Source organism: Neomonachus schauinslandi, chromosome 16 (assembly GCF_002201575.2).
Source record: "Neomonachus schauinslandi chromosome 16, ASM220157v2, whole genome shotgun sequence".
NCBI classification, from domain to species: Eukaryota; Metazoa; Chordata; class Mammalia; order Carnivora; family Phocidae; genus Neomonachus; species Neomonachus schauinslandi.
The window spans coordinates 32,358,840-32,371,675 of NC_058418.1; the positions used below are offsets into that span (position 1 = coordinate 32,358,840).

The 12,836-nt window shown below is 40.9% G+C and overlaps 1 protein-coding gene across 4 annotated transcripts in view; it reads right to left on the bottom strand.

Annotated features, from left to right (window-relative positions):
• Positions 1–456: 456 nt before the first annotated feature.
• PSME3IP1 (proteasome activator subunit 3 interacting protein 1) overlaps positions 457–12,836 on the bottom strand; it is a 34,275-nt gene continuing 21,895 nt past the window's right edge. For all 4 annotated transcript variants that reach the window (XM_021705799.2, XM_021705801.1, XM_021705800.1 and 1 more), the window contains exons 6-7: positions 9,758–9,822; positions 457–1,250 (exon numbers count right to left, since the gene is read on the bottom strand). In XM_021705799.2, the coding sequence (XP_021561474.1) occupies positions 1,033–1,250; positions 9,758–9,822 (283 nt within the window). In that variant the 3' untranslated portion in view covers positions 457–1,032. The remainder of the gene's footprint in view (positions 1,251–9,757; positions 9,823–12,836) is intronic.

A 12,836-nucleotide genomic window follows, 5' to 3' on the forward strand; every position in this document is an offset into this window, starting at 1 on the left:
TCTCTCCGTCCTAGAGGGAGAGCCTCCCTTTAGGAGACAGAGGTCTTGGCTGCTCACAGTCTTGAAGCTGCCCTGTGCAGGAAGGGAGAGGAGCAGAGGGGAGGCAAGGACAGGGCAGCACCTTTAGGCCAGAAAGAGCTTCCACATTTAGAAGCCTCAACTATAAGCATACCAAACAGAGAGGGGCCTCAACAGAGCACAGAGTCGAGTCAGAATATGCAGGTGTGTCCCACTGGTTGGCACTCAGAATTCCAGAAGCTGCTAGAAATAAGTCATCTCGTCTACATACCTACCTGCACTTCTGCTTTCTGGCCATGATGAAATAAGGCCCATGTTCGTTTCTCTAAGATTTAGGGTCTTAAATGGCGTTGGACGGAGTGAGAAGGAGAAGAAGGAAGGAGGAATACGGAAAAACTCCACAATGAGTGATGAGCGCTAAGTGACACCCCCAGCAGATGTAGTTTATAATCTTTACTTAGTCACACATCAAGAATCGGTTAGTTCCAAGGGAGTGCAGCAGTCCATCACCTGGGGCCCTCCTCCCCCCAGCCCCCCAATATGAGCCACCACGCAGTACAACCACATGGTGTGTTCTGCTGGAAGAGAGGTTTAAATGATACCTGTCCCATAACTGCCCTTGCTTCCTGTGCTGTCAGGAAAGGAAACAAAGAAGAAAACAAGAAAGCAACGGCATCCAAACACTGCACCCCAGCGGGTGCCTATCTTCCCAGAGCATTTTCAGGGGAATCTCCGTGGAGCCGCAGCCCCCTCCCCACCACGGCAGCGAGGAAAGAGGCAGCAGGACAGGGTTGGACATCTGCACTGGAGTGGAAAGAGAAACCAAACACAAGTTGGGCCACAAGTGAATTCTGGCACATTTTTAGATGAGGTTAAGAATGTCACGGTGTGCACAGGAAGCGGGCAAAGGAGTTCTGGGGGAGGTGGTGCCCGGAGTTGGAACAAACTGTCCGGCCTACTCTTGGGCAGGAGCTCTGGCGGGGTCGGGGCGGAGAGGAGGGGGGGACACAGGAGCTACGGAGCCTCAAGGAAGGTGTTGGTTCGGAAGATGGAGGAGACGATCTTGCCGGTGGCGTTGATCGTGCCTTCGCTGTCGGAGCTGGACTCGGAGTCGCTGCTCCCGGAGTAGGCGCCCAAGCCCGGGAGGATGCCGATGCAGACTGCAGCGGAGGGGCAGTGGATGGAAGGGGCGCTCAGGGACGTGCTGCCGAGAGACATGCAGGACGGGGCTTCTGCAAGACAGGAGGAAGGGCCGTGACTTCACCTCCTTTCCCAGAGCTGACGGGTCCTCGCCACGCACTGGGCACTGGGCCCCAGGCTATCCCACGAAGCCCCAACCACCCTATGCAGTCAGCACCACCGGCACCCACATCCAACAGCTGTGTTCCTTTTTTTTACCGTTGACAAAACTGACGCCATGCTCAGAGAACATTTTAAGATGGTGCAGAATGTGACCAAGTAGGCAGGGCTCTTTTCGCCCTGGGAAACCCAGAGCCACGGCAGCACCTCAGGGATGGAAAGCCTCAATCTAGGAAATGCGGGGACTTGAGGGTGAGAGGAAAAGTTAAGGACTCGACTCTACCCCTCTCATTGCCTCTAAATATTTCCAGCCTCAATGAATCTCTACAACAACCTGATATGTAGGTATCCCCCATTTTACTGATGAGGGGGGTCAAACGACTAGGCCAAGGTTAAAGGCCACTGAGAGTAAAAAATGTTAAACCAAATCTGAATCAAAAAACTAGGACGATTGGGTGGCTCAGTCGGTTAAGCATCCAACTCTTTGTTTTGGCTCAGGTCATGAGATCAAGCCCCGCGGAGCCTGCTTAGGATCCTCCCTCTCCCTCTACTCCTCAACCCCCCTCCCACTCATGCATGTGTGCTCTCTCTCTCTCTCAATAATAATAATAATGTACTAAAACAATACCAGAGCTCACTGTAGAGTAAGGGTTGGAGTTCAAACCTTTCTCAGGCTGACAAGCATGTATCTTTCTAGGCTTTTGCCTTAACAAGCCCCATGTATCTTTCTAGGCTTTTGCCTTAACAAGCCCCTAACGAACACTTCACATAAATGTGAAAAGGATACATGGTTCCAAGTATATGAAGTCAGGAGTAAGTAAAAAATACCACTGAGAAACAAAAAGAGATCTCCAGCGGCCAATACAAAGAGTTCAGGAGCTCAGTGAATTCACTTGTCTTACAGGAAGTTCTAATAAGGGAAGAGAAGCTGCTGAAGAAAGGCAGCAGTGAAACACAGAGACAGAAAAGTGAAACAAGAGGTGACACTGCTCGTAGAGATGGTGGTGACAAGACTACAGGAAAGCAGAGGCAGATAGTTGCAACAAATATCACAAAAGCAGATTTCTTTGGGATATAAAGAGTTTTTCCAAAACCAACCAACCAACCACTGAATAGAAAAGGGGACAGAAGGGCACCTGGGTGGCTCAGTCGGTTAAGCGACTGCCTTCAGCTCAGGTCATGATCCCATGGTCCTGGGATCAAGTCCCACATCAGGCTCCTTGCTCCACGGGGAGCGTGCTTCTCCCTCTCCCACTCCCCCTGCTTGTGTTCCCTCTCTCGCTGTGTCTCTCTCTGTCAAATAAATAAAATCTTAAAAAAAAAAAAAAAGAAAGAAAAGGGGACAGAAGTGCCTGGGTGGCTCAGTCGGTTGAGTGTCCAACTCGTGATGGTGGCTCAGGTCATGATCTTGGGGTCATGAGATTGAGTCCTACGTTGGGGTCCGTGCTCAGCAAGGAGTCTGCTTGAGGACTCTCCCTCTCCCTCTCCCTCTGGGCCTCCCCCCCATGCTCACTTGTGCTCTCTCTAAAATAAATAACTTTAAAAAGAAGCGGACAGAAGGCATGAACAGTTCACAGAAAAAGAACAAATGGCATTTAAACTTGGGAGAACAGGGGCGCCTGGGTGGCTCAGCTGGTTAGGCATATGCCTTCGGCTCAGGTCATGATCCCTAGATCAAGCCCCACGTCCGGCTCCCAGCTCAGCAGGGAGCCTGCTTCTCCCTCTCCTCTCCGCTTGTGCACTCTCTCTCTCTCTCTCTCAAATAAATAAATAAATAAACAAAATCTTAAAAAAAAAAAAAGAAAGTACTATTTGGTTTAAACAAAACAAAACAAAACCTGCCATCTTATAAGGGTATAAACTATTTACTTAGAAAAATAATTTATGTGAAGCTGTTCAGTGAGATGTCATTTTATTAAGTATTTCAAGGGTGAACTGAATTTTAGGCTCTGTCTTAGATACAAAAGGAAGATTAAGTTCAGGGTACCTGTGCAAACTAGAGCTGGCCTAAGGGAAAGATGGAAGCCAGCCACAGAAATAAAACCAAGGAGGAGTGCCTGGGTGACTCAGTCAGTTAAGCATCTGACTCTTGATTTCAACTCAGATCATGATCTCATGAGATTGAGTCCTGCGCTCAGTGGTGAGTCGGCTTGAGAGTCTCTCTCCACCCCCCCCAAATGAATAAATATAAAGAAAGAAAGAGGAAGGAGGGGAGGGGAGGAAAGGAAAGAAAGGAAGAAAGAAATGAAACCAAGGCATGTGCACCAAGGTGGCATCAGCAGAGTTTAAGCCAAAAGACCAAATCTCTCGATTATCTGGGTTTCAAGAAAGAAAAGAGACTGCAATTCTGACAAATTTCATTCCAAAAATAGTTACACTGTCCAAAGAGAACAAAATGGTGCCCTCTGATCTCACCCATTTAGTGAAGTTCCTGCCAACTTCTGCATTTGCAGGACCACGCTGTCATACCAAATTAACACCGAAAATTACTAACAGAGAATGTTCTTGGGATTCAAACAGATGCGTGACTTGAGAGTCAATGGGGCCAACTGTGCATTCATTCACTGGCTCTGCTTGGAGCTTAAGTTCAGAGCCTCCAGTGGGAGAAGCCTAAATCTCCATTAGGGTTACAGAGCTATCTTCTGGGAGGACTAAAGGGGCAAAGCCTTCTACTGCCAAGGACAAGACTCCCAAGCAAGCTTGCAGGGGATATTCTTCCTGTGGGGCCTTAGCTTCTAGCAAAAGAGGGTATTTCATGCCCAGCTGTAAGAATGCTACTGGGAGAATGGAGTGGGGGAGGACAAAGGGATTAAGAAAGGTGGCTCTGAAACATGGTGTCTGCCTGAGATAGTTTAAAAAAGCCACACAAGTTTTCCTTTCTACTGAATGATACAAATAGTTCCTACAAGGGAATAAGCACCAGATACAGGGCTACTAGTTAACTAGTTGAGGTACGTTTAAGATTTCTGTAAAGTTTTATATACCTATGTGTATACACACACAATATACACTTAATCCTCTTTAAGCAGCCAATTTAGCAAGTTTCCTATATATTAAAAAGATATCGGGCGCCTGGGTGGCTCAGTCGTTGAGCGTCTGCCTTCGGCTCAGGTCATGATCCCAGGGTCCTGGGATCGAGCCCCGCATCGGGCTCCCTGCTCCGCGGGAAGCCTGCTTCTCCCTCTCCCACTCTCCCTGCTTGTGTTCCTGCTCTCGCTGTGTCTCTCTCTGTCAGATAAATAAATAAAATCTTTAAAAAAAAAAAAAAGATATCAGTGAAATGGAGCTCCTACATTGCTGATGAGAATGTAAACTGGGATAACTTCTTTGCAGGCAATTTTGCAACATTTATCTGAATTACAAATTTATATCCTCTCTGGCCCAATAATTCCTTTAAGCATCTACCCTAATACAGCATGAATGTGACAAATGATACATATACAAAGTTATTTAATGAAACCTCATACCAGAGAAAAAATGGAAACAATCTAAATGTTCATCGTAAAAAACAAGATAGGGGTACCTGGGTGGCTCAGTCGGTTAAGTATCTGACTCTTGACTTCGGCTCAGGTCATGATCTCAGGGTTGTGAGATAGATCCCTGCATCGGGCTCCATGCTCAGTGGGGAATCTGCTTGAGATTCTCTCTCTCCCTCTCCCTCTGTCCCTACCCCAACTTGCATTTGTGAGCTCTCTCTCTCTTTCTCTAAAATAAATAAATCTTTATTTAAAAAATTGGATAAATATACTATGGTGCAACCATATAATGGAATACTATACAGTCTTAAAAAAGAATGAAGCTCTTTGTGTACAGATATGTAATGATCCTCAAGGTACATGTGAATTAAGCAATGAACAGAAGAGTATGTAAATTAAAATAACGATGATGATGATAGGAAGCACAAACCAACATATGAAGTATTCTTGCCAAAAAAATCAACTTGAATTGACTGAGCTCAAGATCTAATTACCATTTTACAGGAAACAGAGGAATAAAGGAATACCATGGAGACACAATCAGCAAAATCTAGAGTATGGGAAACCCCACAAGACAAAGACCCAGTTTCTTCACAAAAACAAAGGAAACAAAAAAATAAATATAAAAAGGAAGAACTTATAGGTCAAATGAGACTTAAAAGACATAATAGCCTATTGTAAAGATGCCGTATGATGGCAATATTCTCAGACTGATCTACAGATTCAAGCAATCCCTATCAAAATCCCAACTGCCTTTCTTATTGAAATTGATAAGTTGATCCCAAAATTCATATGGATTTGCAAAAGACCTCGAATAACCAAAATGATCTTGAAAGAGAACAAAATCTGGAGAACTCACACTTCCCAATTTCAGAACTTGCTACAAGGCTACAGTGATCAAGACTGTGTGGTAATGGCGTAAGGATAGACATACAGATCAATGGAAGAGGAGAGTCCAGAAATAAACCCATACATGTTGGATAACTGATTTTCAGCAAAAATGCCATGACAATTCAGTCTGGTAAAAACAGTCTTTTCAACAAATGGTGCAGACCAACCGAATATACACACAGAATGAAAATGCATCCCTACTTGAAACCATAAACAAAAAATAACTCAAAATGGATCAAAGACCAAAATGTAAGAGCTAAAACCATAAAACTTTTAGAAGAAAACACAGGTCTCAGTTTTCACGACCATGGATTAGGCAATGGTTTCTTAGATATGACACCTAAAGCATAAGCAAGCCAAAAAAAAAAATAAAATAAATTAGATGTTCTCAAAATTTAAAAATTTTGTGCTCCAAATGACTCTATCAAGAAAATGAAACCCACAGTAAGGAAGATAATATTTGTAAATCATATATCTGACAAATGTCTAGTATCCAGAATATATAAAGAATTCTTACAACTCAACATTAAAAAGATAAGTAACCCAATTTAAAAATAGGCTCAGGATTTGAGTAAATATTTCTCCAAAGAAGATATACAAATGACCAATAAGTACATAATGCCATCATCATTAGTCATTAGGGAAATGAAATATCATTTCACACCCACAAAAATGAACATAATAAAAAAGACAATAGCAAGTGTTGATAAGTATGTAAAGGGACACCTGGGTGGCTCAGTGGGCTGGGGGTCTGCCTTTGGCTCGGGTCCTGATCTCAGGGTCCTGGGATCGAGCCCTGCATCGGGCTCCCTGCTGAGCAGAAAGTCTGCTTCTCCCTCTCCCTCTGCCCCTCCCCCCTGCTCTCCCTCTCTCTCTTTCTCTCTTGTGCTCTCTCTCAAATATTTTTTAAAAAAGGATATAAAGAAACTGGAACCTTTATATATTGCTGATAGAACGTAAAAATGGTACAGCTGCTTGAGAAAACAATTTGGCAATTCCTCAAAAAGTCAACCATATAAACACAGAGTTACCATATGACCTAGAAATGCCATTCCTAGGTATATACCCAAGAGAACTGAAAATAGTTGTTCACACAAAAATCTGTATATGAATGTTCATAGCAGCATCATTCAGAAGAGCCAAAAAGTGTGAACAACCCAAATGCCAATCAACTGATGACTGGACAAAATGCCGCATACCATTCAATGGAAGATTATTCAGCTGTAAAAAGTATCGATACATGTTACAACATGGATGACCTTTGTAAAGTGAAAGGTTAAATAAAAAGCTAGACACAAAAAAACCACATACTGCATGATTTCATTTATATGAAATATCCAGAAAAGGCAAATCCATAGAGAAAAGTAGAAGAGTGGTTGCCAGTGGCTGGGGAGAGGGAAGAATGGGGTGTAACTGTTAAGGGGCATGGGGCCCCTTTTTGGGGTGATGAAAATGTTTTGGAATTAAATAGTGGGGATGAATACACATTCTGGTAAACATACTAAAAACCACTCAATTGTGTCCTTTAAAAGAATGAATTTTATGGTATATCTCAATATTTTTTTTATTTTTATTTATTTAATAAATTTATTTATTTGAGAGAGCGAGAATGAGAGAGAGAGAGAGAGTACATGAGAGGGGGGAGGGTCAGAGGGAGAAGCAGGCTCCCCGCTGAGCAGGGAGCCCGATGCGGGACTCGATCCCGGGACTCCAGGATCATGACCTGAGCCGAAGGCAGTCGCCTAACCAACTGAGCCACCCAGGTGCCCTCTCAATATTTTTTTTTTAAGCCATACAGGGCAAATACAATGTATGTCTGATCCTTGCTTGAATCCTGATTTTTAAAAAATCAATTGTCAAGAAAAAAATATTATGAGAAAACTGGGGAAAATGAATACTAATTTGCTATCTGATAATATTTAGAAATTACTATAATTATTTTAGGGGTGATAATGGTATTGTAATCTTGTTAAAAAAAACAAAGAACCCTTATTTTTTAGGGATAAAGAAGAACTATTGACAAAACAATATAATGTCTGGTATTTGCCTCAAAACACTACAGTTGAGAAGGTATAAATAAGATTGGACAAGTGTTAAAAAATTGTTGAAGCTACATGATTGGGTTCATTATTCTATTATCTCAATGTTTGAATATGTTTTAAGTTGCCTATAATAAAATATTTTTTAATTTTAAAAGTATATTTATAATTGCTTGTATATATATACAATGCTCTGGATATATACAAAAGAAATGTATGATACTGTTTCCCTCTCGGAAGAACTAGATGGAAGAGGATATATAATGTTGAAGGGGGACTTTTTTTTTTTTTTTTAAAGATTTTATTTATTTATTTGACAGAGAGAGAGATAGTGAGAGCAGGAACACAAGCAGGGGGAGTGGGAGAGGGAGAAGCAGGCTTCCCGCTGAGCGAGGAGCCCGATGCGGGGCTCGATCCCAGGACCCTGGGGATCATGACCTGAGCCGAAGGCAGACGCTTAACGACTGAGCCACCCAGGCGCCCGAAGGGGGACTCTTTACTCAATGTCCTTTCTGAAAGTAAATTCTAGGGCGCCTGGGTGGCTCAGTTGGTTAAGCGACTGCCTTCGGCTCAGGTCATGACCCTGGAGTCCCGGGATCGAGTCCCACATCAGGCTCCCTGCTCAGCTGAGGGGTCTGCTTCTCCCTCTGACCCTCTTCCCTCTCGTGCTGTCTCTCATTCTCTCAAATAAATAAAATCTTAAAAAATAAAAGTAAATTCTAGGGGCGCCTGGGTGGCTCAGTCAGTTAAGCCTCTGACTCTTGATTTCAGCTCAGGTCATGATCTCAGGGTTTGAGATTGAGCCCCAAGTTGGGCTCCACACCCAGACTGTCTCTCTCCTTCTCCCTCTGCCCCTCCTACTCCCCCACTTAAAAAAAAGTAAATTCTAAGAGCAAAAAGTTATCACATCAGCCCACCATTACTGATGCTCAGCATATTTTTTTTTAAGATTTTATTTATTTGACAGAGAAAGAGAGAGAGAGATCACAAGGGGGGGGGGGGGACAGAGGGAGAGGGAGAAGCAGGCTCCTACCCAAGCAGGGAGCCCGACGCGGGGCTCGATCCCAGGACCCTAGGATCATGACCTGAGCCGAAGGCAGACGCTTAACCAACTGAGCCACCCAGGTGCCCCTCAGCAGATATACTTTTTCATTTTTTTTTTTAAGATTTTATTTATTTATTTGACAGAGAGAGAGAGCACAAACACAGGGAGCAGCAGGCAGAGGGAGAGGGAGAAGCAGGCTCCCCGCTGAGCAGGGAGCCCGATGCGGGACTTGATCCCAGTACCCCAGGATCATGACCTGAGCTGAAGACAGCTGCTTAACCAACTGAGCCACCCGGGGTGCCCCTATTTTTTTCACTTTTTAAAGTTTTTATTTAAATTCCAGTTACTTAGCAGATATATTATTTTTAAATATCCATTAGTTTTTGAGAGAGAAATAAATGTGAGCCCTGTTTTATAGATGACCCATTGAGTTTAGCACAGCATCTCAATCCCACAGGGAGTCACAGGTAGAACTAAAAACACTCCTGAATTTCTCATCCCTGATCCAGCCGTCAGGACACTCACCTTCACTTACAACTCTGTGCCACTTAATACGTTGCCAGATTTGATTGCATACAAGTAACCACCATAGAAAGTATACTTCTGGAGACTGTAATTAGGCTTCTAGCCTCAAGCCAATCAAACATCAGCAAGAGCCAGGCATTCTACCTCTCACTGGTAGCCAGCCAGGTGAAATCAAGAAACTTGACATTTGGGGGAGACTGAGAAAAACCCTTTGTGAGCAGAAGTGATATGACCAGGGCTTTGTCTGTGTAAGCACTTCTAGGGGATCTTAATTGTCATTTATCAATTCCACTGGTTTCTAACATATTGGTTGGCAGGGCAGCTGATATACTCGGGTATAAATCCTGCTTGGTAGAAAAAGGCTTGCTTAGAGATCCATGCATTCCTTCATAGATAGAATGCAGTCCACCCCTGTACTATGGCTCATGTGTATTATGAATAGTGAAATGGAAGCTGCCACCTACCTTGACTCTTGTCATCTGGGTCATGGTCCGATTTCAGTCTTTTCACACTGTTGCCACTCTCTGAGCTGTAACAAAAAATATGGTAATTTGAGCTATGTCCAATCTTGGGGATTAAAACTTTGGGAATCAGGAGCTCCAATAACCATTTATATTTTAGGTAGCCTCAAAGACCTGGGGTGGTCTGGAATGAAAAGTCTTCATTTCAGGTTCTTAATCTCCTTCCAGTTACATTATTGTTATAAAGACAACTTAAACCCCTGGCCAGTTCAAGGAGTAGAGCACTTTATCTTCAAGCATCACCTAAACTTCAGATTCTTTGTTGTCCTTATCATTCATCTTGGTTAGAACCACAGATGGACTGAAGGACTATCTGGACACATTCATACATGACAAAAATTTAGTTAAGTTCTTAAAGATTAAAGGAAATCTCTTCTTTAGTGACATGCTAGAGATTCTGAAAGTCACCCAAAATACCTTCACTGAAAGAATGTCAAAAGAATGTACTTTTCCTGCTATGTAGCTTAGAGAAGACATAATCATACCTCCAGCTCTACCATTACTGCTAATATTTAGGGCAGTCAAAAAAAGAAAAAAAGAATGCACTTCAACAAGGAAAGAAATGATCTCAGAAAGAAGGCTGTAACCACAGAAAGGAAGGGTTAGTGAACAAAGAAACCGGCAAATACAATCTAATTTGTGTGTTAAACATGACCATACTAAAGTCCTGGGCAGTAGCAGCATGTAAGGAAGACATGATTATAGCTCAAAGTTCTAAGGTCCACGTATAATTTTGTAGGAAAGTAAGACAGCTATTTAACTTTAGGTTTTGCTAAGTATTTCTGGTAAGTTGCAAGTTTAGCCACCAAAAACAGAATACACAAATCCAAACTAGAAGAAAAATGAACAAAAGATTTTAAAATCATAATTTTTAAAGAACAGGAGGAAAAAATATTTTTAAAGTAAAATTAAGATAGCAAAACTATATCAAAAATCCTAAAAAATCTAAGCCTACCTATAAAACGAGATTAACAGCCTAAATTTAAAATCAGCCATTTATGAGAATCACCAAAAAATTTAACAAAAACAAACAAGACCCAGAAAGACTGAAAGCAAAAGAACAGCAAAAGAGTTACTAAGGCAAATACTAACCCAAAGAAGGCTGAGCTACCTATTATAATATTAGGGAAACAGAATTTAAGACCAAAAACATTACAAGAGATAAAGTAGGTTAGTTTATACTGAAACAAAGTTTAATTCACTATGAAGAAATAACAATTCTTAACATGCATGTTTCTAATTAGAGAGCTTAAAATAAATATTCAACAGAATTTTGAAGAAAAATCAAGAAAACATCACTATAATGGGAGATTTCAAAATACTCAAGTACTGACAGAGCAAGCAGACAAAGATATAAAAACACAGAAGATTTAAACAATAAAATTAACAAACTTCTTTGGTTGTACCTATATAGAACCCATAACAATTACAAACATGATTCTCCTCAAGCTCACTTTGAACATCCACAAAAATTAACCTCAGGAATAGGTCACAAAGCGAGTTTAAAGCAATTTCAAAATCAGTACATATAAACCACAATGCAATTAAGGTAGAAATCAACAACAAAAGACAAATATATCAGACTCTAAGACACCACCGATTATAAGGTGTTAAAATGTGTGTTGGGGGGGGGAAGGTTCATCTTAGAACCTATGAAATATAGTTAAGCTACCTCAGTATGTTTGGAAACTTTAAAAAATGTTTCTAATTTAGGAGTCAAAGAAGAAATCATAACGGATATTTAAAAATATTTAGTTGGGGGGCGCCTGGGTGGCTCAGTTGGTTAAGCGACTGCCTTCGGCTCAGGTCATGATCCTGGAGTCTCGGGATCGAGTCCCACACCAGGTTCCCTGCTCAGCGGGGGGTCTGCTTCTCCCTCTGACCCTCTTCCCTCTTGTGCTGTCTCTCATTCTCTCTCTCTCAAATAAATAAATAAAATCTTAAAAAAAAATAAAATAAAATAAAAAATAAAAAATAAAAATATTTAATTGGAAATACAAAATTGTGTACAGTAAAACCTGAGGAAGAATTACAGTTTTAGGTGTCTCTAATTGAAAAGAGGAAAATTAATTAGCTAGGTATATGACACTCATTTGTAACAGAAATTATAAAAGAATAAACTTGAGGGAAGTAAAGAATATCCCAAAGAAAGAAGGTAGGAGAAATGAAGAAACTAGCCAAAATAAGAATAAAATAATCATCCATCAATATTTGGGATGAAAAGGGGACAATTATAGATACAGCAGCAGTCAGAAAAATAAAAAATACTAACAACTTTAGCGAATGCATTTGAAACAAGACAAAATGGACAAATTCCCAGAAAATATAACTAAATAAAACAGACTAAAAAAAAAACATGAAGAAACTTAAATAGCCCTATAATCACAAATTTTAAAAAAGCAGGACCAAAATGATTATATAGAGGAGTTCTACTAAATTTTCACGAAACAGAACATTACCATCTTACACAAACTCCTCCAGAGAACAGAAGAAGACAGAACACTCCCTAAATCCTTCTATGAAGCTACTTTGAAACTTCACATCAAAATCAGAAAAAGTGGGGGCGGGGAGAAACAGACCAAGTCTTATTTATGAACACAGATCCAACAACCTATACAAAATATTAGCAAACCAAATCCAGTGGAGTTAAAAATAATTATAATACAGCACAGCATAGGGGATATAGTTAATAAGATTGTAATAATGTTTGGTAACTACACTTATAGTGAGCACTGAATAATGTACAGAATTGTTGAATCATGTTGTACATCTGAAACTAATAACACTGTATGTTAATTATACTTCAATTAAAAAAAATTTTAAATACATCACAGCCAAGCTAGTTTTATCACAGGAATACATTAGAAAAATCCTTAAACTTAATTTTTCACCATAACAGAGTAAAAAAAAAAAATTTCATCAATTCAAAAACAGAAAAAAATGGACAAAATTTAAAAATTTATGGCTACAAAAAAACCTTATCAAACTAAGAACGTAACTTCCTTAAACTGCTAAAAGTTAT